Below are 25,676 nucleotides of genomic sequence, written 5' to 3' on the forward strand. Positions count from 1 at the left end.
TCTGACCACGCTGTCCGAGGTCTTGGATTACGTCTTGGCATAAAGTCTTGAAATTTAAATTGTTTCTTCTGCTATTCTCTTCTAGAATTTGGCAATGGTTCTTCCCAGTATTTGGAGACAAATACTCCTCAATTTTGAAGACAAAGAGTCTCCAAAATTGTACACAGTGCAAACACACCAAGACATGCTGAGAGGAAATAAAATGAAGAGAAAAATTCTTCCTTGGGCTACAAAATTAATGAAGTCTACTCTCCTGTGTACTTGTGCCACACCTCACTCGCACATTCACTATATAGCATGCCCACCAGATATATTACATGCCTTAGCTCATCCTAAGCAAGCATGCTCAGGTGGTGAGAGAACAGGCAGTAGCTGGTTCGTTGTATTTCATCTGTTCTGAGCACAGGGAAACAAATACTCTGCGGCACTTTACTGTCCGCTAGGAGCAACTGATATTTTTAAAGCATAAAGATATTTTGGGGGGGTTAAATATAAAATAAGGGGATAACGGTAGAACAGCTGTCTACTATACTATCAGTTTCATATGTATGTACGCTGTCAGGAAAATTTTGAGGTTTCCCAAGAAGTTTCGCCTAAGTAAGGGGTAAGAGATCAAGTCAAAATGTAAAAAAATATTCTTTCATCTGTAAATCTCTCTCAGCTCTTTTTTGGGTTTCGGCATCTCTTTTAACAGTGTTGAAACTATTTTGAGCTATTTAGCAACTTTATAGCAAATATTGCAAGGAAAAGAAGAATCTTCTGTTGGACCAACTGCCAAGTTTTCACACGAGGGCTTTTCCACATATTAATATTTGATAAGGAAACGATCCTAGAATGTTGTAAACACAGCTGTTTCCATTCTAGGATTGATGTCTTCTATGTTGGGCAAGCTCAGTGCTCACAAAGTACCCTAATATTACTCCTCTGTATTTTTTTTTACTTATTCATAAGCCTGCTTCCCTGTCTAATCATATTGTCTGATAACATACATTGTTTTGTCGGTCACTTCCGAGTCTCACCAGTTTCCAGATTTTTAAAACAACCTCCACTATTAATTGACACGCAGCGTTTGTTTGCAAGGACTTAACAACAGCTCTTCATAAACCGAGAGCAGCCTTTGCCTGCTAGGCTGCGACAAAAATCAGTTACGTTCTGTGGAAATGGCAAGAAAGGTACCCATGAAGTAAATTCAGAATTCACACCTGAAGATGCTGCAGTTACCCTGTCAGGCTGCGTGGATTTCCTTCCAACTCCGGCAGACTGTAATTGTTTACTTAACCTGGATATTGATTGTAGTCAGACTGCTGGCTCGCTTCCTTCGGCTGCAATTCTCGTTCTGGCAGTTTCACATACGTCACTTAAAATTCCTCTCTGCAGCCACGTTGTTCACATTCTTTCCTCTGGGTCATCATCTACTATCCACGACCATACTTTTATTTCTGCATGATGGTGATTTTTTTTTTTTTTTTTTTTTTACATTTTCTGATCTCTGTAGAACAAAAAGGGGCGGTTTTTAGCAAGAATGACCTTGAATCGCTGCCCTTTACAATTAGTATCGTACAGAGTTTTACGGAAGAGAAGAGCTCAGTGACACAAGATAAAAGTCAGAGATTCTGTGGCAGTGTAGCTGTAGAATGCATTTTCCATGCGGTTTATGAATGACTATATACGTATCATTTTCTATCAATAAGTACTAAAGTGTTAATTAGGTCACGTGTAGATCCCAATTTTATGTCAATAGTTCAGTTGTGAATTTGAGGACTAAAAAAAACCTTTCATATAAAAACTTTCTTAATAGTCATCCTGGTAGTAATAAACTAAGGCAAGAGGCACACAAAGTTTCTGTCTAAAAAAAATAGTACCTATTAAAACATCATGAATACGGAGGGTTAATTCAACCACCATGTGCCTCCTGGATTGGTTTAAGTAGGCTCACCTACCTGCCAGCTCCCTTTGGTAAAGCTTTTTAGGGTCACTGAAACCGTGTGTGAACAATAAAAGATTGCTAAATCCTTATAAAGCAATTCTGTAAAGGCTAATAATCCTTCAAACAATGGCGAGCCCCGTGCCTAAAAGGTCAAACAACGATCGCAGGTTTGCACAGTATTTTCAGACCCTGTGCATTACACTGCAACAGCTGAAATGCAGAGTTCTTCAATTTAAAAGGGTTGTAAACCCTTTATATAATGGTAAATTATAAATGTAAATGAATGACATTCGTATCAGTCACTGTCATTCCAGTTATTTAGCAAACAGGACCACACCTGCTCATTGATAGACAGGTTAACCGAGGTCCAGTATTAATCTGTTTCCTTTACCTAAAGTACAGAGTCCCCAGACTAGGCATCAGGAAAATTACAAATAGAAAGAACTCAGATTCATATATCAAATTTATTCAATAAGCCTTTAAAGTTATGTTAAATATTAATATATTCGTTGCATACTTTTGGACTAGGAGATACTCTAATATTTCATGCCATGAAGTACAGATTGCTAAATATACTATTCATCAAAAACCAAAACCAGCAGCAATTACTTGGAAACATGAAACCATTCCTTCAGCAGAAGACACAATGCTAGATTAGAAAAGATGGACTCTGTCTGACAACAGTGCAAAGTATTAAAAAAAAAAAAAAGAAAAAAATCAATGCTTTCATATCCAATGAAGCTTGGCAATTGTTTTTAGATATTGTAAAAATTACAAAACCCAATAACGCTTCACCTGGAATATTTTCATGTCTAAAATTTGGCAGAGTCACATAACTTAAAAGGATAGCAAGTCTTTAGATATCGATCAGGGCTTTGTACATCTACAATGTCATAAAAATGATCTGCAGCTATAAAAGAGATAACATGATTATGAGTACACTACATTGTAATTTCCTTTGGGCAGTCAGAAAGCAAAGACAGTCTGATAGTCTCTGAAAAAAATAAGCTTGGAGGATATCCACTGTCTGACAGATAAATCATTTTACAATATTCCAATTAAAGCACCTTCCAAACCGAAACTAATAACAACAAAAAAAAAACCAACAGAAGAGCTTAACAGTTACCTGTCAACCAAAACACAACGGGCAGGTGAAAAGCTAAGCAGCCTACAACTTATCTGAGAGCTTTAACGCTCCGACTCCTTTGCCAGTTCAGGCATGGAACACAAATAGTTAACCTTATTTTGAGCCATTATATGGAGCTTACTATAAAGCTTGCTCTAATAAACGGTATGATGTGAAGGTCAGCCCTTAATTCACCATCAAAATATCTTCTGGGTGTAAACATAATGACTTCTGCTTATACACTATACAACCCTGACAAGAACGCTACTTGACAATGCATTTCAGACCCAGAAAAACGTTCTCATTTGCATCGAGGTGCCGAATGTCAGCAGATTCACTAATGTGCTTATTATTTGCACTGCAGTGGTGGAACAGAGTAAAACACCATGAGCCCTCCACACCCCGCTACTGCCTGGCTAGGGAGCCGATGAAATAAAGCAAGATTTAATCCTGTCCATATCACCGTGCAGTTGGTAAAACTCGGCAAGTCAACATTAAGTATTCAAAGTGGTATTGTGGCCTAAAGGGATCACATGCAGCCTGCACATGAGAGCGAAGGAATAGCTTGGTTCTGCTTCGGTGTTTGTAAATTTAATTTGTTCAAGAAAAAGCAACTCTGGAAGGGATTACTAGCTAGGATCAACACTCTTACCAAAGAAAAAGGGAAAATGCAAGCAGGAATAATATTGACATCTTTGTAATACGAAATAGCTTTTTGGGCTTAAGTGAATAAATAAAAGTTGGAGGAGATTGTGGAGCGAATACATAAAAGTTGGAGGCGATTGCAGCTCAGCCCTGCCATATGCGAATACTCCACTCGGTGTTCCTGAGTAGGAGGGCCTGGAAAGGTTGAGTATTTCATGAAGATTGTATAGGTATTTAGAACACACCATATTTTACAAAATGTTAAAATTTATTTAGCAAAATATTGTCGAGTATTGCCTCGGTGCAATAGCTATTTCTTTAAATAACTGGGGCAGTAATATTCACGGCATAACAACATCTGACGCATTGACCCTTAATTATTGCCAAGATCTAATTCCACAGGTTCAAGGAAGGACATCTGTGGTTGAATGTGTAAATCCCAGGCGCTGAGGAAACACGGAGCCTGTGGGCATATGTGTGCACATACACACATTGAAATGAAGAATAACCAAGATCTACAGCAATGCACTTTTGAAATAACAGTACAAGAGAAACCTGTAAATCCCCTCTGGTCAGCGTAGCTCCGTATTTATGCTGCCTGCAATATCACTGAATGCCACAATTATTCAACTGTTTAAAGTCGTCTCTGGTCCTACAGCAGAAAACGAGCAACAAGTTCTTGAGTCTGTAAAAAGCTCTTTTTGCTAAATACCGCGGGGGGAGAGATGCTGGCAATCCCACTGGGACTCGGCATGGAGGGAAGGTGCCCTGAAGTCACATTTACTCCCTGGGCCCTTTCAACAGAGATTAGGGACAACTAGGGTAGAGGGTGGGGAGGGCAGGTGAAAGTGGTGGCAGAACGGTCTCCTATTTTGCTTTAGCATAGGTCCTTGCGACGACTAAAACTCCAAATAACTGTTAGATGTAACGCATATTTTCCTAGAGCGAAGGGCAATGAATACCTTTTCCTCGTAGACTGGTACTTCAAATATAAAGCACAGAAAGATAAGCATTGCCAGCGAGGAATCTAAAAATATGTCTTGTTAAGCTTGATTAATGAGCTAATAAAAAGCTATAAGAAGAAAAAATCCAATTAAAGCATCTTGTGAGATTTCTCTCAAACAGAAATAAAGAACCCAAGAGAATGGTAAAACTTTGAAAAATTAGTATGATCCAGATGACAGCCTTAGTATTCAAGCCTACAGTACATCAGTTTTATACTTTCTTTGACTGGCTGTCCTTTATTTATCATCTCTGATGCGTGCTGTCTGGAATTCTGATCCTTGATGAGTTTTCTTTTATTTTGTTGTTGCCTCACAAGTATAACATCTGAATTTAAATACAGACGTATTAAAAACTCAGGCATGATACTGGTTGTAGGTACTCACTCTATTCAGAAAACCTATAGGCCTCTGGCACAACGTGTGGCACTTCGAAACAGTGAAATAAAGGCAAAACCAGAGGAAACAAAACTCATCCATCACCTATATAAAGTCAGAAAACAAACTAGCTACATTTGTCTTATCACTGATGTGCAAAGGACAGAGTAGAAAGAGTAGAAAATTTATGTTCTGATATTCACTTTTCATCAGTATCTGGTACCCAAGGGTAACCAGAGGATACAGGAGCAGTGAGGACACTGGACAGGAACCGTAAAAGATGCAGAGGTGGGAAAAGCTGTAGATTTGGCCCTGGATGAGAAGCACCTGCACCACAAGGAACCCCAGCCTGCACCTTGCAGAGCCTGGAGGTGAGCAGCACCCGGCCGAGGGCCGGCGGCAGCCCGCGAGGAAGGCAGCGCACCAGAGAAACCCGAGGTTCCTCAGAGGCCCAGAGCTGGGGCACAGCAAACAGCAGCAGGGCAGGGACGGTCTACACAGGGTCGGAAGGGAAAGAAGCCCGAGGGTCTCGTAGCGGGGCTAGTCGTTATTTTAAAACTGCAGAAAGTGCCTGGTTTGACTTACTGGAACATACTCTGCCACCAGCGAGTATCCAGGAAAGGTGCATCCCATCTCCCTCTGGTGGCTGGCCCACGGAAGAGAGCAACCTGCTGCGGCAAACGCTGGTCTGTTAGCCAAAACGTGTGCCATCACTGCTGTGTAAAGGTCCACCGCCCCCCAACACGTGGTTCCCTCCGAATTTTAGGTTGTTTGTTTTTTAAAACAAACATGAAAACGGCTTAGTATATATTCTCTAATTACACTGGCATATTCTTTTTCTCTTTGCACAGTTCAGTGAATATTTAGTGTTTACTTTTATCTCTTTTTTTCAAGTTGTGGCTCAACACTGGAAAGCGTGAAATACCAAATGAATTTCCTCATCAACTGCCAGGAGCGTTTCACAAATGAACGTTTTTCAAAATACTTTCATTTGATTACGGGGTTTGCCTTTTCTAATTTGACAACAAGGGAACCAAGGTACACAAAGATGAGGTTGTATCTGCCTGTTTAAGCCCCCACCCAGGACTCCCGAAGCCTACGTTAACAACAAAGTTCCCATTGACTTGAGGTTTCAGACGGATCCTGTAAAGACGTGCCTTGTTCCACACCGTGCAAACGTGGGCCTCGGTGACGTGCCCAGCACCGCAGAGGAGCTCCTGTGTTCAGCACAGAAGCTGGGTCGCCCGAGGTTGCGCTGAACCCCACCGCAGGCAAGACCAGCCTTCCCCTCCCTCGACCCACCCGCTTACTACACGTCCCCGGCCCCTGCAACTAGTAGCACTGCTCATTACTTCCTATTCAACACTGGCAACTTCACAGTCCCTCAATTCTGATGATTTTACTTTCTGCAGCTTTACCGTTTTCAACTGTTTGGTGTCCCTCTCCCCGCTCCTTTTCAGATGTAACGTGGCGTCAGCTTGCTCTCACAAGTCAATCCCTGAGCCCAGAGTAATCTCTGGCCTCAACATCGGAAGGCATACCACACCACGCGATGGAGGAGCAAGCAAGCAAGCAAGCCTCCAGCTACGAAGGACAGAACGGCTGGCCAAAGGCGGACGAGAGGCAAGAAGCAAGGCGCCTTTCCTGGCTGCCACCCCGCCGGCGGGGACGCGGGGTGCGCAGCCTGGACGCCCACCAGGGAGAGAGCCCATCCCGGAGAAAGAAGGAAAGCCTGGGTACGCCCGGCCCCGCCGGGCACTCTCGGGGCTGACTCGGGCTCCACCGGCCTCTCTAACCCGAGGCACAGCACACGCTTTTTTTCCCCGTCACCCAGGCCAGCGGCAGCAACGTTCCCCGAGCCCGTCCCCGCGGGCGGCTAACCCCAGCCCGACCGGCCCCGGCCGACCCGCCCAGTCCCTCAGCAACCCTGGAGGGGGCCAAACCGGGGGGGGGGGGGGGGGGGGGAGGGGGCTGGCGACACGCGAACGAGCCCGACGCCCCCACGCCTCCATGAAGACGTCTGTGGGCGTTGCGAGCAGCCGCCGCCGCCGCCTCCTCCTCCTCCCCGCCTCACGGCCAGCCTCCGCAGAGAGGCTGCGGCCTCAGCCGCGCTCCCGCCGCCCTCTGAGGGGCAGGCCCGCAGCCGGGGCCTGCCGGGAGGTACGTCCCGTCCCGGCTCCGCTTCCCGCTTCCTCCCGGCCCGGCAGGGCGGCCCTCCCGCCGCCACCGCTTCCACTCCTGCGCACTGGGCGCGCCCCCCGGGCCGGGGCCGGGACCGGGACCGGGGGCGGGCCGCGGGCGGGGACGGGGGAGCGGCGGGCGGCCAATTGCGGCCCCCCGGGGAGCGGCTCTGGCGGGGCCGCCGCCCGCGCTCGCAAGGAAGGATGGAGGCAGAGGGCCGGGTACCGGGGCCGCCGCTCCCCCCGCCCTCCCCCGGCGGCGGGGGAGGGTCCGGGGCCGACCCCGACCCTCCCGCGGGTGTCCCCGGCGCGGCCCGGGGGCCGCTGCTCGCCGCCGAGGTGCTGGCGTTGGACGATGAGGAGGACGACCTGGAGGTGTTCAGCAAGGTACGGCAGCGCCCTCCCCGGGTCGGGCCGGGCCGGGCCGGGCCGCGCCGGGGGCGGGCGGGCGGGCGGGCGGGCTGCTGGCCGCTCCCTTGCTCGCCGGGCACTTTGCCCTGCCGTGCGCCAGGCGAGCCCGGGGGGACGAGCCGGGACGGGACGGGTCGGCCCCGCCCGGAGCGGCGGCGGAGATCGCGGCGTCTGCCCGGCCTCTGCCCGCCTGCCCCGCGCTTGGCCGGGCAGCCTCCGCTCCCTGAGCCCGGACAGCGCAGCGCCTGGGCAGGGCAGGTCCGGCTGTCGGCCGCTGCCCGAGGAGAAGTCGCCCGGGGCTCCGGGGGCCGTCGAGCGCTAAGCCCCAGGCAGCCCCGCGCCCCCAGGCAGCCCCGCGCCCCCAGGCAGCCCGGCCCGCTTCTTGGGCACGAAAAGTGGGGTTCGCTACTTCACACGAGCTGTGCAAGTCGTAACTGCTCTTACCTTAAATTTGCCAAGTAATCTGGAGTCGCTGTAACCTTATCATCACTTACATTTGTCATGTACCATATATGTATCTGTAAATTAAACAGTCGTATTCAGTAATTGCAGCTGTATTTAATTACAAATAAATATTTCCAAGTTTCAGTTTGAGTTTTCTTTAAAAGATGAAGGGAAGACTAGCACCTTCACACAGGAGGTTCGAGAAGGTACCATCCGTATTTTGATGAAGGGAATAAAATGAATGTAACCGGTGATATATTAGGGTCCGTGTTCCGAAAGCACACCGAGTTAGCTAGGTACGCGGGCGCCAGTCCTGCCAATATTGCTGATTTTAATTAATCCAATGAAGTGTCTTATGGCTACCATGTACATTGTTTCTCGTTTTGTACTAATTTGGTTAAGACGAGGCTTACCTCTTGCCGTCTCAGCCATTGAAGAAGAGAGCATGTCACGGACCTATTGGCCTTACCAAGGCAGCATCTAAAATATAACATAAGGACAATACAGATAGCTAAGGTGGAAAAAATATATCTAGGGGGCTAAGGCCCTGCTCGCCTCCTGAGACTTCTGAACTGCTCTGTGAGAGGATGTGTGACACTGGAGAGACGCAGCACACGTTTCCTGTTTGAAAATGTGACACCAAACCTATTTTCAGTAGGACAGATTGTCATATGAATTAAATGTGTATTTTTTACATTTCTGTAAACGAGAGACCTTTTTTGGTATGCATGAATAAAAACATTGGAATAAGAGCTTCATTCTTAGGGGCTATGTATTTAAACTTTGACTGTAGTAAAATTCTTGAAATTCATGGATTTTAAGGCCAGAAGGGACTATTAGGTGATTTAATGGTCTGTAACTTGCAAAAGGTCAGGCTAAATTTCACCGTTATCTGTGTTTTTCTGAAGCGTAACTAGGGTCTAGCTAAATCATACTTTCTAGAAAAGCACCAGTCTTGATTTGACATAAAGAGATGAATGATTCACTGAACTTGCATGCAAAAGCAGTACTAAAATATTATTTTAGCTGTTTGTTTCTTACTTTGAATCCTTTTGCTAGGTAAGCTCAGGCAGTTCTGCATGCAGGTATCTGCCTATCAATACGGTGTATCAACAGTTATGCTGCTTGCTTGGCAAGAGTGACGCTCCTTGGGAATAAAAAATAAAAACAAGTGTAGCTGGTATGAGTTACTGCTGCTATATGGCAAATATGTATGTCTTTAAATTTCTGCTACCTGGATTCGTGCCAAGTATTTCTTACTTATATTAAATCTTAACTGCTATTAATGCATGCCACATGACAACTTATTCCTGCAAACAAGAAAATTTGTCATACAATGTGAAAATACAGCATACTTTCCAAAGCTTGGACACCTGCATTTAGTGGTTATATATAGACCAGAAATTCACAGTTTGCTTTCAGGTGCAATTTGAGGGCTGATGATCTGAGCTGATGAAAATCTGTGAGGTTGGGGATTACACCCCATTTGTTCATGTTCCATATATTCAAGGCAAACCGACAGGCTAAACGTAGCTGCAGACTAAGTTTTGTAAAACTGATTTTTCCATAATGTACTGTTCCAGGACCTCCTTGTTTTAAATTGTGTCTTAATGGGGTTTCTGACGCCACTGTCTTTAAGGTAGTGGCGCAGCATTTGCAGGCCAAGCGGGACAGCAGCGGCAGTGCGGTGCTCGGTGTCTGACACTGACATCGACTTCATTTTTCTCAGTTTACTCAGTGAAATGTACCAGCTACCAAAATGGTGAAAAATGAGATTCTTAAAAATTGTCAACCTCAATATCCTAAGTTATTACTCAAGATGTAAACACAGGGCTTTTATTTTAGGAAAATTCATAGACATTTAACCTGATAGTGTCATAAACCATTGACCCGGTATCCTGTGACATATTTCAAATATTGCAGACTAGCATCTCCTTTCGCAACTCTGATAAAGCGTTTCATGATGTGACGTGCATTTCACTTCAGCCTAGTTTCTGTTACCATGGAAAAAGTTCTGAGGTCTTTGTAGCAGAGACAACTTCTTGGGGCTGAGTTATGAGTCACACAAATACAATGTTTTCAACCTGCTTTCTTGCATTAGTTTCAAAGTATAGAGTACCACATGTATCGCAATACCCGTTCAGTTAATCTTTGCCTTCCTTGTTAACTGATACGGTGACCTACCATTGACAAAGCTGTCAGCACTTTGGTTAATACTTAAAATCTTCAGCAGCTCTTCTTTCAAACTCTGTTTTACAGTGTTTGTCTCCATTTCATAATTACAGAAAACTGAATTAATGGTATTTCTGGAAAAGATGTACATGCCACTTCAGAATTGCATAGAGGCTAATTTTTCTTCCAAAACAAGTTGATCAAGGATTTGAGACTGATTTATAAGTGAATTTTTCAGCCAAGGAACTATTCTGTCTTCTTGAATCTCTCTGCTGCTTTGAAGAATACTCCAACAACTAAGCTGTTCTCTTATAAGACAAACTGTGCCACCACGTCCTTTATCTCCAGACCTGCTTTGGATCCCTGGCCTCAGAAGATTGCAAGCTCTGGATCCTCGCTGGGAGGGAGGCATGGAGGCAACCCTGAGTCAAGGATCTATGCTCTGGGGAGGAGTGGTGTTTAGGCAAACCCCCGGGCTTAATGTCTTCTACAGAGAGCTGCAGGCTCAGTTGTGCGCTCAGCCTACTTTGCGGCTGCTCCTGCTGTATGAGTGTTTTCCTCCCCTCATGTATTTTGGAGTCTTACTGACCCACTGCAGCCAAATGTGAGAGTGAGATGGGGTAACTGCAAGTATTAGAGGAAGGAGACCCAGAACAAGGCCCTCGTGCTGCCAGGAGCTCGTTGATTTTGACCTCCTGGCCAGTAAATCAAAACGCGTGAACCCATTTGCTGATCAGCACACACAGCTCTGCCGGCTGCTGTCAGTAGTGAAAGGGCTTGGAAGGGAGAGGGGGTACTTGCAGGTAGGTGGGGCCGGGGGAAAGGACGTCGTTATCTGGGACAGGACCTTGATTCTCTTTGCATGGATGAAGAGGAAGAAAGTTTTTTTAAAAAAGTTACACAACCCAAGAGCTAGAAGAATTGTCTGTTTTTCCTGTGCCACAAAACTCCTTCTGCCCTCATCTGTATGCACACAAAAACATAGTTCCAACCACAAAATTACAGCTGTATAGAAAATAGACAATTATCAGGTTTTTTTACCATGTTTCTGTGATGACATCAGACTTATGTCACACGAACTTCAAGAACAGCTGGAAGTGAACCTGAAGTACCTGAACTTCAAGAACAGCTGGAAATGAACCTGAAGTATCATGAGGATAAAGAAAGAGAAACAGATGCTTGTTTAAAACTCACATGCATTCATTCACGTGCAGGTGAACACTAGAGCTGTATTACAACAGAACTGAAGACCTGCTTACTCTATGGATTTTTATTGCCCGTGTTTTGTTTCACAAACGGCATATTCATAAGCCCTTCCATACAAAAATATGCTTTCAGAAACCTGCCTGTATAGAGCAATTTTCAGTAGCGACCTAGAAGGAGGAACGAAACATTAAGGTATTAATGACCCATGGAAAATGAGAAAATATGAAACACATTTGCCTTGATCCAATAGAAGCTTTGCAGAGTCATTATTCCTCAAGTTATACGGCCGTCCAAGTCCCTTACATGCTCACGTGCATTTTTCTTTCCCTGGAAGTTTCCCGTTGTCTCAGCGCTTTGAATCGCATGGGCTGCTCTGAACTAGCGGTCCTCATTCTTCATGTAGAGCATGGCCAGCTAGTGCTAGCGGGCAGTGAAGACAGCTTCTCTATTTATCCTCCGCCACTCAGGACAGTGCTCGCTGGATACCAGTCTAGAAATCATGCGTAGGAACACACCGAGTAAAAATAGAAGGACTTACAGGTGTACAAGTAAGCAGCTATATCATATTTAAAGCATTGCCTTTAGTCTTCCGTCCTGCTTTTGTCTCCCTGTTCAAAGAACTGTACCTAAGTGATGGGAGGAGAACTGGTGCATCAGTGCTTTCCGTGGATAATTCTCAATATAAATTTCTACTCCTTATTTGTGGGAGTACGTTGATAAATCCAAAGGAGAGGGATGGCTGTAGGCAATGAGGTTTAAGGCAGGAAAAGAACAAGAGAGGAGAACGTGTTCCAGAGAACGTTTTGATCCAGTTGAACTCAAAGGAAAAAAAGCAACGCTCGCCAAGCTCAGCAGCGCTGCGGCGGTGCGCTCGTCAGTCCCACGAGGTCGGCCTCGGGATGATGCTGTGTCTCTAGTTTCTGCGGACTCCCACATTTCCATTCCTGCCATTTGAGCAGTTTTCTCTTTAGCAGCATCCCTTTTCTCCTTGCTCCATAGTTAGTGAGGCACCGGAAAGGGCAACTCTTTGCCACTTGGTAGTTAGTGTAGCCTAACTACACTTCTAGAAAACTTCGAGAAAACAGATTAATTTTAAATTGTGTTATAAAAATACTTCATTGCATAGGCTATATTAGAAGAAGTGTCTCAGATGTTTGATATTTAAAACAGTGATTGATTTGAATTGCCTAAATTTATTATTTTTAGTGATTTATTCATTTATTATGCTCTTTTATGGTGTTAGTGAATTTAATTTATTTTCCTAGTCACTGTATCCTTCAAGATTTTAGATTAGTAGTTCTCATCCAGACTTGCATCTAAGGAAAAAAAAAAAGAGATTTTTTTGCCCGTTTCTAATTTCCACTCAGTTTCTCAGCATTTGAGTGATCACCATTGAACGCACTGAGCAGAAGCAGCTGCTATGGGGGCATATTCCTAGAGAGCTGTGGTGGAAGTGGTTGATTCTATCAAAAAGTGGTTTTCCACTTCAGCAAAACAGTGGTTTGACTTTTTTTAGAAATTAAGCAACAAATTTGTACTGCATCCTTACTTGCTGTTTTTCTTTTTAAAAAGATTAGATTGATGTCTCTGTAAAAGTTTTCCATTTCAAACTTTATTTTAAAATGTATGCAAACTGAAATAGCCAATTCCAATAAAAATTCTCATTTGGATTTTGTCATGTTTTCTTTTAAAACCATCATTTTTTATCCACTCTGTTCAGGTTTTTAGAGACAATTCAAACTTCATAAGTCCCGAGTAACTGGTTTCTAACCATTTTAATAAAGCTGGTAAGTATCTTACACAATTACCGGGTGCTTGGGTTCATAACTAATTTTAGCATTCATAGGCAAGGTCTCTTTCTAGCTATGCGTAACATTCTTGTCAAATGGTAGCATTTTGCTCTTTCATCCGTTTTAGAATAAATCTCATTTCTTACATCCTCACTGAAGCAAACCCTGAAAAGGAGAATAGATTTGCCATGTACTATATAATTCTTTCATCTGCTCTATGTTTTATCTGTTTTACCAGGCTATTTAAAAGCCTGCCATTTTAGCATCTGAGACATACGTGTGTGCGTGTGTGTGTTTGTATATAAAGATGTATTGATACGGATGTTCTCGTGTCTTATCTGTAGGATACATCACTGGCTGAGGTAAACTCATTCAGTCCTTCAATGCCAATATCCCCCTCATCCATGATAAACCAGTATAAATTTGAAGATGAACCAGAACTAAGAGATCTCTTCATTACAGTTGATGATCCTGAAAGCCACATTACAGCCATTGAAACATTTATTACATACAGAGTAGTCACAAAGGTAAGCACCTACTCACGGTTATAATGGCTTCCATTGATATCAGCAGTAGCGTTTTCACTCTTCTTGCATACCATTCTCTGGGGTATTCCTAAATTTAAATTATACTCTGGTTTTGCCATGAGTTATAGACCACTAAAACTGTATGAAACTGTGCAGTAGATGCTGAAAAAAACCCTCAGTGTAAGTCTACGCACATAGGTGCTTAGGTTTTTTATGCTGAGAAAATGGCTAATAATTCTTCAACAGCCAAGTCAGTTCTATATGAGAATAACATTTGCTATTGTGATCTTCAGCAGGAACACGAAACAGCAGAAGGACTGATTCAGTTCGAAGAGACTCTATTAGCCCAAGTTATTTATGACTTTTGGATCACTTGCAGGCTAGCAGTCTTTTGTCTTGCGTAAATGTTACCTGCTACAAAGTCTTTCAATTCCATTCGTCTGTAATTACAGCATCCACTATCACATGGATATTTGTTTCCCATTTACAGTTGCGTATGATTTCTGGGGAAACTGCCACAATTCTCCAATGAAAAAGTAATATTAGGAAACAGCTAAGTGTATTTTTGGCTGTCCTGAATACAAATTATTTACTGGAAATAAGGAAGAAAGTCAGCCTTGTAAGACTAGCCAGCTCTTCTGGGATTACCAGCAAATATTCTGCAGGCTGCATTTTGAGAATTGCACTGTTAATTTATTTTACTTTGAGTTCTTCTTAAAAGATTCATTTAAAACCAAATTTTCAAATGGGAATTATTCATCCTTAAATAAGAGGAGATATCAATTCCTCATAAAATATTTAAAGAGTAGGAAGAGAGCTATCTTCGTTAGGTTGCTAGCAATAATTTTCACTTTATGCATGTTTTTGCAGACGAGAGAACATATTTTCTTCAGGCAAGTATGGAAGGGCTGGAAGGTGGATTGCTTTTGCTTTTTTATCTACTTTATCCTTTCTTATCGTATTTAATTTGAAGTGCTGGTTGTTGATGATAAAGTAATAGCATTCCTCCCACATACCTTGAAAAATTTTTTTTCAACCCTCAAAAACGTTTAGATTACAAAAGCGTGTTTTGAGGTTTTTAGAATTTACTTGCATCGCATTATAAATCTGTGCAACAATGAATGCTAAAACAGCACGCATTACTTCAATGAAAACACGGGCTCTTTGTGGCTTGATTCTAGAAGATAGAGCGGTGATAAAATAAATCTCATGGTCTGACAATTTTGCAACACTGTAATAAGCATTTTTTCTAGGCATTAAAGGTTTGTTGGCAAGTTCTAACAAAGGGCTACCAAACTGGAATTGATGATGGAACGCAGAATCCATTAAGCAGCGCGGGAAGTGTTATTGCTATGATGTGCTGAAGTTTTCATGTTTCGAATGTGGGGATTGTTGACGAGTGTCAGCAGGTCCCAAGGACGTATGTCAGCTCTTTGGGGTTTTTTTCAGAATGCTAAAAAATGGACTTTCCTCACTCGTAGATTACTAATCACTTTAAAAGAAGTGCCCTAAAAGTAACGAACATAACCGTGATTGCTAAAAGGAGAATGCCACACTAAAATAATGCTTGAAATCTTTTGGAAACGTTGTGGTAGGCTAATTATTGTAAGTCACTCTGTGTGCAGTTTGGTGCTTGCTTTTCCTTTTTTTTTTTTTTTACAATAGAACTTTGATTTCCTGCTAAAATGGGTGTGTTTTATCTCTTCAAGTAGTTGGTCATCGCACTTTAAAAAACAGCAAGCAAATAACACGGGCAAAATAGGATCATGTATGCACTCCCTTCAAGTACTCAGTTTTCTCCAAAATCTAATACTGTTCTGTTCTTTTTTTCTGGTATTCTAACCTGGGCCTGTTTGTTCCGCCTCTGGTTTTCAGACATCTCGTGGTGAATTTGACTCCAGTGAATATGAAGTTCGAAGACGATATCAGGATTTCCTGTGGTTGAAGAGCAAACTTGAAGAAGCGCATCCAACACTGATTATTCCTGTTCGTTTGCTAAAACTTAAGTTATTTTTATTTGTTTATAAGGTGGCTCCAGTTTTATACAGAGATGTTTGAGGTCTTTCTTCGGTTTCTGAAATCTCACAAACGTTAAACCGACTTAGTTTAATTAGCTTTATACATACGTGATAATTAAAAATCCCATAAAGGTATTTCTTATGTTTGCAGTTGTGCCATTTGCAGTAATTTATGTCCTTCTTTCTTAGTTGTACTTGTATTCTTCTGCACTGAGTGCTACAAGAACCATGTTATACCACTGTTGAATGTGATAACTTTTAACAATTTGGTTTTTGCATGGTGGGTTCTACAAGGTATACCTATAGTTTTTAGTAAGTAGAAGAACTATTATAATACCCTTAATACTATGCAAATTATACAACATATTTTTTCTTTTTTCCTTAGCCATTGCCTGAAAAATTCATAATGAAAGGAATGGTGGAACGATTTAGTGATGAATTCATTGAGACTCGAAGAAAAGCTTTACATAAATTTTTGAACCGTATTGCTGATCATCCAACTTTAACTTTTAATGAAGACTTCAAAATTTTTCTTACTGCGCAGGCCTGGGTAAAATGACTTTATTTTTATTTACAGTTATGTGAAACCACGTCTTGTGTTAGTAGAGTGTGTCAGGAGTCTCCTAGTTCAGTATTCAATAGTGTCCTCCCATGGCGTGTTACAGAAGTGGCAGAAGGCAGCAGGGGATTTATGGAATATTCATCCCCCGAGATAACCTTTTCTTCTGTGCTTTTGGTAATCGTGTGTGGCCGTAAATATTGCTGTAACTTCCAAAGGAGTTTTTGTTGCTGCATTTTGGATTTTTGTGGCAAATTCACAATATTTCAACTCTGCATGCTTTTTGGTATACGTATAAGCTTCCAAGATGATACGAAAAGTAGTATTTTAAATTAATTATTGTTTTGGCATGGCACTGTCTTTTTCATCTGCTTTTTTTTAAAAGTTATACTAGTCTCATAAAAGGAAAATACAGCCTTTGAATTTCCTGTTGCATTTTTGCAAGATGAGTCCAGTTGAAAATTGGAGTTTTGTACTTGGAAAAGCCTGCCTCCGAACTTCAGCAAAGGGTGTTCCAACAACGTATAAAAAGAGTCAAAAAAAAAAAAAAAGATGGATTACTTCTTCCAGCAGGAGTGTTGTTTGCTTTTTCTCAATGACTTATTTCCGCAATCATTGCCTCTGCTTTCCTGTGCAAAAGGCTAAATTGCAAACTAGCTAACTCACCCTAAGGAATGAAAGGGTAAAGGTTCTCTGCCATCTTCAATCACTCTTGTGAGAGCGTGATACACGGCATGCTTCTGTTTGCCCAGAAAGGCTTAGCTAATAAATGCACATGACGGGTACGGTTCTGACACTGGTCTAATAATTTTAAAGTAGGATTTATATGCTAGAAAGACACACAGAGCCTTAGGTATGTAGTTTTGTTTTAAAAAAAAAAAAAGCTTTAATGTATGCATGATTTTCAGAGAATTTTAAACAGTACATGGAAGTAAACACGGCTTGTTCTGTCTATAGGAACTCTCCTCGCACAAGAAGCAGGGTCCCGGTTTGCTGAGCAGGATGGGACAGACGGTCAGAGCTGTAGCATCCTCAGTAAGAGGGGGAGTTAAAAATCGTCCTGAAATATTTACAGAAATGAACAATTACATGGAAACATTTAGTCAGAAAATAAACGTACTAGACAAAATAGCTCATAGAATTTACAAGGAAGAAAGGGGTAAGTAGAAAATAAGCATCAGTTTTATTGATTTAAGAAATTAATATATTGGAAAAGTAAATTAGTTTTCATTGTGCCAGGCAAAATACTCTTTCCAGCAAGCAGGGGAATAGGGAGATTCGTGTTTATACTGTGCTTTTCATAATGGTCATTGTTTTGGCAGACCTTCAAGTTAGTTTGAATAACTTGTTAATAGGAAAAGTTTTAACATGTCACTGAACTACTTGGTAAGGAACTTAGAAAGAAGAAAACGTAGCAAGTATGGCTATCTTCTTACTTGTGCTTTTTGGAAAGCCGCGTGACCTTTTGTTTTGTACTTTCAATGGAATGTAAATAGTCACCATTTTCTGTGCTGTCTGGGACTGGCATAATGCTGTCTAGATTCCAGATCTCTTTTTTGGTTTCATTCTGCACCTTTTTTCTGTGTTAACCAAGTAGATTTTATTTTTTTTTAACAGCTTTACTGTTGGCCATAATTTCTGTCATGGGAAACTGTGCCTGTTAGAGTTTTCTTAAGAAGGATGACTTAATCTCAATTTTTTCCTTAAGTAACAGCAGTTTGAACACCTACTTGGAACGCTAAATTACTGACTTTCTGAGATTGACCCTGATCTCAGGCTAGGCCTGTTCAGTAGAATTTCCACTGGTCAGCACTTGAGGGATTTTAGTGTCTATATAATATAATTTGAAGAGCTGCACTGTGTTCTTTAATAATTGAGCCCTTGTGCTTTATTGTGCAGTACCAGATCTCAGCGTGTCCTCACTAAATTGGAGGGGTCTTATAAAAGGGAAATACACGTTGGTGAAAAGAGTTCCTTTTGATATCGTTCATTTCAGTGGAAATAGCTGGCTGAGGTCTGTAGGTTCAAGGTACCAGTGCCAAAATATTTCTTGGAAAACCTTATGAATTTTGACGTGCTCCCAAATGCTGCAGGTTATATCTTCTTTCTAGATTTTCCAAACAGCACTTGGCAGAACGCTTGTGTGCAGGGCCACGCTGTCGTGGATGTGAACTGTTGATAGCTGTGACTCAGAGAACATTCCTGCTTGCAGTAGCTTAACATGGGATTCTTAATTATATCCTCCATGGAGTTTTTTTTGTCCAATTAATCTCAAAGTAAACATTACACTCTTCATGGCACATGTCTGCTTTGCATCTTTTCTTGGACGTTTCTTCATTATAAATTCAGTTGTGATGAAATTGTGTTTTCAATACATGACCAATGTGTTCACGGTACCCTCCTGTGAACATGCAGCTTCCAGGTCATACCCAGCCTTGCCCAACTTTAGTCCTGCCAAATGGCACAGTTGTCACAATTGTTCACAGCAAATATGAGGTTGCAATTAGTATCACTTAGACATCTATTAATGAACAAAAGACTAATATATGTGTATGTTCCTGTTAAGAGTATTTTAATGAAATGAAGGAATACGGCCCTGTCCACACACTCTGGTCAGCATCGGAAGAAGATATAGCAGACTCCCTAAAAGGTGTTGCCAGCTGCATCGACAAGTGTTGCAAGGCTACGGAGAAGCGAATGGCAGGGCTCTCAGAAAACCTGCTGCCGATTTTACATGAATACGTTCTCTACAGTGAAATCCTGATGGTAAGGTTTCCTTAAGGATTGCTTATGGCTGTATATAAAGTTTGGCTTAGTCCGGTGACAAACACTAGAAGAGAGTTTGCAACTGTTGAAAATGATTTTGCAGTCCCTCTATTTACTGTTGTTATGAAATGTGCACAGCATAGGATAGCTGTCCGTTAGCAGGGAATCCGGTTGGTCCCGTTTCCCTTGTTAATTGGGCAAGAGGCACCCCTTCCAGATGAGAAGAGCTTGATAGTTTTGCATGGCAGGCAGCCCGGCTAAAGAGTGTCTGGTTTTGCCATCTTCAGAGAGCTCTGCATTGTAGCAGAGAAGCGGGAACATAGAAAGGTTTGGGGAACGGCAGCTGAGAAGGACCTCCTCTGACACTGCTGAAATATGAACTCATCGAGTAACAGATTGTGTGGGGGAAAAGGAGTGGAGAGGTTTTTCCCTTTCTAGATGTTCCTAAACTACGTTTTCTTTTTCCAAACAGCAGGGAACTTCCAGCCCCTGTGCCATTATATAAGCACGTGTTAGTCTTTGCCGTAAGCTGATGCTCTCAGTTCCCTTTATGTACGTATTTTTCTTACACTTGGAGAGAGTGTAAAAAATCAGACTTCAGAATTGATAAACTCAGTGCTGATGGATATTCAACATAATTAAGTAACTGAATTCAGCATGTCATAATTCCAAATCTGCTGCTTCGAGAAAGCCAGAAAATGTGTACAAACCCCTCTTTGTCTAGGTTTTGAGCAATGCAAGCTGCAGTATCTGTTCTTGCCTCTCTGCTGGGAACCCAGCTCCTGCTGCAGTGGTTTCTGAGTAGGGGCTGAGGGTCTGTTACAGGCCATGGGTAGAGCGAGACCCAAGTTAACTCAGCCTTTGCTGGCGCTGTGCAGAGCGCTGCCAGTTTCTCAGTAAGGCTTAGCTACTGAGAGCTTAAGAATTACCACTGCAATGACTGCTGTCTTTAAAACCAGCTTCACTGAAAGGGGGGGCCGTACAAAATGACCTGTATCTCACAGGCCTCATTATTTACACGTACGTGCAGGTAGATGGAGGTAGGTACTGCTTTGCTTAAAGGGCTGAGGAGATTACCATCCTAGCAATTGCAGGTCTTCTTCCTCTACCCCACTTCCAAACTTACTTTTCAGAATTTCTAAGTCTGTTACCCATGAGCCATCCCAGCCTTCATGCTGTTGAAGAGATGCTGCCTGCCCATTGCCTTCTAGTCTGCAGCCTGGCTCACCCTTTCTCAGGTGTTCTCTTTTGTCCAGAGCACAGAGAGGTTTCTGTGGTCAAACCCCAGAGTGGCTACCTGGCTCTTCATGCACCCGTTACAAGTGGCTGTTGCCCGTTGCTTTTTTTAGTGCTTGCAGTGTTCTTGATACTGTCCTGGTTTCGGCTGAGGTTAAACCGCGACAATGCAACACTTGCGATGCAGCATTAGGCTGTAATTCCTGTCCGGCGGAAGATCTTCCTCCAATAGCTCATTCCTGTTCTACAACTGTTCTTTTCCTTTCATTCGCCGTGGATTTTTATTTTTCCTACAGTTTACTTCCCTCTCGCAGCTTGGAGAAGGAACTACTAGTCAGAATGAAAATACAATAGGGGAAGTCACACAGTAGTAAAACCTGCTTTCAGAGGTGTGTTTAACCCCTCATCACAGGGACCTTTGTGCGGTGCCGCCAAGATCATGCGCAGATGTGCAGAAGACGGTGTGGGCAATACAATACAATCCTTGTATTTTCCAGTCTTGGGAGTTCAGCCTTAAACTGGGGCAAGAGATGAATTCATAGCTAAAATATTTACATCTGGACTGGCTCCTTCCTAACTGACTCACAGAACAAATCTGGGGAGTGCAGAGTACTGCTGCGCCTCAGGGTACAAATTGCAGCAATAAACTGGTTATGGGTCCACATCCAATTATTTGAGGGTTTTGTGGCAGGGTACCATTAAATATTGCACCAAAAAATTGTAAACGTATAATAATATGTTTTAAAAACAGTCCCTCTGTTTGCCATTAGAAGTCAGCACTTGTCTATGGTTGTAGCACATTAATATTAAAATCATTGGTTTTCTCTTGTAATTTAAGGAGTATTTGTGATGAATTTGACAAATAGCCATTAAAACAGTTTTAAAAGAGGCAAAAGAAATAGTAAAAAAGAGAAAGCATTTGTAATATGAAGGAAAGCTGTTCCAGACATACTTGTTTTGCTTCTGTGCTTACAGCTAAACATTTTCTGTATTTGTCTAACCAAAAGATATTCTGAGCTATTCAAACATAGATTTATGAGCATTAGTATGTATTGCTAATCTATTACTCAGAATTGTCCAAAGTCAGGTTTACCAATTTTTCTAGTGAGTACCTGTTCAAAAAGAAACGTTGAACAATTATTTGAAAATTAACCTCCTAAATTATTCTATTGTATTTGTTAAAGTGACAAGATTCCAAAGAGAACTCAGTCAAATAAGACAGCTAGAGAAGGTAAAGCTACTTGTGCCCTGTGCTGTTTCAACATGCCCTATGCTAGAGGTGAATACTGAAAATCTCTTTAGTATATGCAGAAGAAGCAGTAAAACCAGTTGTGGCAAGGTAATGTAAAAGCAGGTTTTGAGATTTGTAATTATATATGTCCTGCTTTTGATTTTCTTTTTTTAAAAGGACTAAAGCCTTGCAACATTTCTGCGGGATAAGCACACTTGAGTGTGCTTTTACAGATAGGAAACTAAGGCAAAGAGAAATCTGTAAGGCTTCCTCAAGGTCACAGAGCAAATGAGCATCGGAAATGGAAATTTAATCTATAATACCATTCCTGTTTTGTAGTTTAACAAGTAACGTTCCTTCCCCTTTCTAATTATTTTTTGACATTATGCTAAAAATTCAATACCTGATAAGACAGTATTAAAGGAGGAAATAATTACCTATGCTGAAAATAAGCACATATATCAATGTTAGAACATCTATCATTTTTATGATAATTTTATCTGATTTTACTGAACTATGCTTGGCACTTACAAAATAATATTGGAAGTTAAAGTCGCAATTTCAGTAATGCCTGGTATACCATTTTTAGTCATTTATTCTACTTTATATTGTAACTTTTACTCAGAGAAGATACTTTTGTTCATGAGATGTGGCGAACTCATGTTGCTGTTTTCAAATACGAATATATAGTAAGTTTAGCTGATACTAAGTAAACTGCTGTTGCAGTTTTTCTCATACAACTAGCAATGATACTGCGTATGGCAGATTCTTGCGGCACTGATACTGGATTTACTAAGGTTCATGAAAAACACGTAAGATAAAATACAGGTATTGAAAAATAATCTTCGCTACATGATTTTAAGATTTTTTTTGAGGAAAGTACATGTTATCGTGTCAAAATTATTAAATGGCATCATTCTGTGATCTTGCTTAATTTATTAAATAGCCAAGTTGTTTGATGGTTTTCTGAATAGATGGCTAAAATTTGGTGTGGTTTACTTCTTTTTTTTTCCTCTTCTATATTAAGGGTGTTTTGAAAAGGAGAGACCAAATTCAAGGCGAGCTCGACTCCAAAGTTGATGCTTTAGCCAATAAAAAGGCAGAAAAGGACCTGGTGAGTATGTCCAGAAAGGTGAAATCTTCCAGGCCTTATTCTAACTGCAGAAGATGATCCCCTGAAGAAAGCGTGTCCTCTGAAGCCATGCTTTCTCTATACTGGTGTCTCTATGATTCTCATAGTTATTCTGGAAAGGTTTGGTCTTTGCAGCTATGCATGTCGGGCAAAGGCAATCACGAGATAGATGCAAAACTTCAGCAGATAGGCTGCTGGAGCAAAGGACTGGTAATAGGAGGCGACCACTGTGTTTTGTTGACACAGACTGTACCGCGGCTTATTTTTAGCATTTCTGTTTACTTCCACACCGGGAATTAGAAGAAAGTAAGACTTGCTGCACTGCTCTTGTAGCTGCTGCTCCCTTGATGTAGGAGAGGGAGAGGAGGTGGTCAGAATGAGCAAAGCTGTTCATTAAACTTATTTAAAATACAAAGTTCTGGATTCTGTTCTTTCAGGTTTCTGTCTTATCTGGTTGGGCCCAGGGATATTTTTTTACTTCCAGCGTGGCGACACCATTCATACTAGTGAAGTCGGACCGTAACTGGTAGCCCATGGGCATAGGCATGCCCAAACCCATCGGCGAGGCTCAGCCGGCCCATTAAAAGGAACTTCTGGGATGGGCATTGGCACTTTTAAAATTTTCAATTGTTTAACTCTCCAGCCTAAATAATGTCCTTTTAGCACAGTGTTAACACAAAGTGTTATACACTGTAAATAATGTATTAAAATGACTAAATAATAATCACTGTAACTTTTTAGTACATCAAAGGAGAAAGTCCTTGACATTTCAGATACTTTTTATTAGGGTTGTGGTAATTAGCTTTCATGTAAAGGTGAGCTGTTTAGATAGTTTTTGGCACTTGAAATGCATATTTTTGTTTGATTTCTTGTCGCTGAGCTGAATAAATAAGAATATATTATCACTGTCTGATATCTACGATGGCTGTGGTATATTTTGTAGCAATTCGCCTCTGTGTACCGCAGTGGGACAGTAAGTAAATACCTCAGGTTTTGTTTTTTCCCGAAGTAGAAATTCTGTTTACTTATATCTTACACTGTCCTCTCATTTCCCTGCCTTCGTGTTCTCTAATCTGTTTTTGTTTCTCTACTTCCTCTGCCGCTTCTCCTGTCCTTTGTCCTTAGTTTACGCGTAAAGTTTGAAGCTGCTATAAAATGCACGGGGGACGGTAAGTTGGAGGAGCCCCCTAGGCTGGGAGTTGGGGTAGCAACGGCAGGTCCTAGTCCTCTGCTGGCGGCAGGCCACCGTATTCCCATGCCGCCTTGTGAGGGCACTGGCAGACCCGCTGCAGGCTCCTCCTGTAGCCTGCCCGTGTCCCCAGCACCCGCAGCCATGGGTGCCCCGCGTGCCGGCAGCACGCATTAGTTGCATTGCGTGTAAAAGCACGGTATATATTAAGAATGATCCTTATGGGTCCCTTCCAACTTGAGATATTCTATGATTCTATGATGCTAAGAATTTATTCTGACAGAAGGGAGTGTTACACGTCATTGCGCGAGTTATTTGTAGGCAGCTAGCTCTATCAACTTTTCAACGTTGCGTCCCTTTTAAGCAGTACTTCCCATTTGTATGGTTGGTTGGCAACCTGCTAAAAACAGTTGCATTTGCGCAGAGCGATCCAGCGATGAATTGCAATTTCCTACAGCTTGTTTAGCAGCTAGCGTTAATTGCTGTCCACCGTAGGGAAGGCAACGTTGCCTGGCAGGACATGGTCTTTTCAGAATGTATTTCTGTTATAATCTGATGGAGTCCTCAGACAAGGTGCATGCACTCTCTTTTCCTGAACTGTTACAGAAAAAAAGGAGTATTTTTCCCTTTAGCATAGTATTGATCACACCATGTTGATTTGATATTGACAATGGTTTACTCCATAATGGGATGTTCGTACTTGCTTCCAGTGAAGTTTTGAGATCAGTTTGCACAACCTCGTCTTTTTTCACTGTTTCTGTGTTTCCAAAACTGTGTTTACAGTTTTGGTAAAAGCCTTTGGACAGTGTGATTACCCAGGTGTTCAGATCTTTGCTTTATCTTTCCAACCCCTCTATTTCTTGCTTATTTCAAAAAATATTGTTTCTGAGAGCCTGATTCTCCTTGCAGTCTCACGAGAGCAGTAAAACAGATGTCTGTTAGTCTAATCTGATCATAAAATCCTGTGTTCTCTAATTGAGTGGCAGCTGTATCCTGTAGACTTTTTCTTAATTAGAAGTTGAAGACTTTTTCTATTAATGATAGTTTGGCCACAGAGAATGGTGTACTGCTATTTTTAACCATTCAAGTAACTTTTAACTGTTTTCTTAATCAGTTTTTTACTATGTTTTAATTTTCATTCTGTGTTGAAATATTTTGCTGACGCTTCTAACCAGACTGATTTCAGAATAAGTGGTGGTCATAACACGGGTACTGTTACTGGAATTGGTGTCAAACACTGAGTTTGGCTGTATTTGCACATTTCTATTCCTAAGCAGAACTCATGTAGCTTCTAATGATCTCATAGATGTCAGACTGAACTTGTCAGTGCAATCTAGTAGCCAGAAATTCTGCTGACAATGAGTGGCATGAACTCTAATCTCATTTGAAGTACATTTCCACCATAGATAAGGAATCTCAGACTGTCATTAGAGCTGATAAAAGGCTGTGAGTTCTTTAGCATTGGTCACGGCAAACATTAAATGATTTAACAAACAGGAGGTTATACAGCAGGAGAATACAAAACATCCCCAAGGTCAGTGCAGCTGAAATATAGGCTAGAATTGCAAATTAAACTTTACGAGATGTCAGGCTCATTGGCTGGGAAAAAATGTTTTCTTGAGCTGTGCTTCTGCCACCGGGCTTTTAGAAAGCTGCTTGTGGTGCTGCTTAAAAAGCCAAAACCTTGTCTCCCACTCCAAAATGTAGTCCACGAAGAAGGCAGTTGTTCAGGGTATGG

At 41.9% G+C, this 25,676-nt stretch overlaps 2 protein-coding genes across 5 annotated transcripts in view; one reads left to right on the plus strand and one right to left on the minus strand.

The window, feature by feature from the left end:
- Positions 1 to 7,199: 7,199 nt before the first annotated feature.
- Positions 7,200 to 25,676, plus strand: part of SNX7 (sorting nexin 7) — a 30,447-nt gene continuing 11,970 nt past the window's right edge. The window contains exons 1-7 of one of the 3 annotated variants that reach the window (XM_076337817.1): positions 7,200 to 7,644; positions 13,625 to 13,807; positions 15,683 to 15,793; positions 16,211 to 16,375; positions 17,342 to 17,543; positions 18,951 to 19,150; positions 22,645 to 22,731. In XM_076337817.1, the coding sequence (XP_076193932.1) occupies positions 7,462 to 7,644; positions 13,625 to 13,807; positions 15,683 to 15,793; positions 16,211 to 16,375; positions 17,342 to 17,543; positions 18,951 to 19,150; positions 22,645 to 22,731 (1,131 nt within the window). In that variant the 5' untranslated portion in view covers positions 7,200 to 7,461. The remainder of the gene's footprint in view (positions 7,645 to 13,624; positions 13,808 to 15,682; positions 15,794 to 16,210; positions 16,376 to 17,341; positions 17,544 to 18,950; positions 19,151 to 22,644; positions 22,732 to 25,676) is intronic. The other 2 variants (XM_076337816.1, XM_076337815.1) reach the window with 2 other exon arrangements.
- Positions 17,358 to 25,676, minus strand: part of PLPPR5 (phospholipid phosphatase related 5) — a 294,136-nt gene continuing 285,817 nt past the window's right edge. Inside the window, exon 15 of one of the 2 annotated variants that reach the window (XR_012995355.1) lies at positions 17,358 to 17,444. Coding sequence is in view for 1 of the 2 variants with exons in the window: in XM_076337824.1 (XP_076193939.1) it covers positions 17,433 to 17,444 (12 nt within the window). In the remaining variant the exon portion in view is untranslated. The remainder of the gene's footprint in view (positions 17,445 to 25,676) is intronic. The other variant, XM_076337824.1, reaches the window with a different exon arrangement.

Source organism: Aptenodytes patagonicus, chromosome 5, assembly GCF_965638725.1.
Source record: "Aptenodytes patagonicus chromosome 5, bAptPat1.pri.cur, whole genome shotgun sequence".
In the NCBI taxonomy this organism is placed as follows: domain Eukaryota; kingdom Metazoa; phylum Chordata; class Aves; order Sphenisciformes; family Spheniscidae; genus Aptenodytes; species Aptenodytes patagonicus.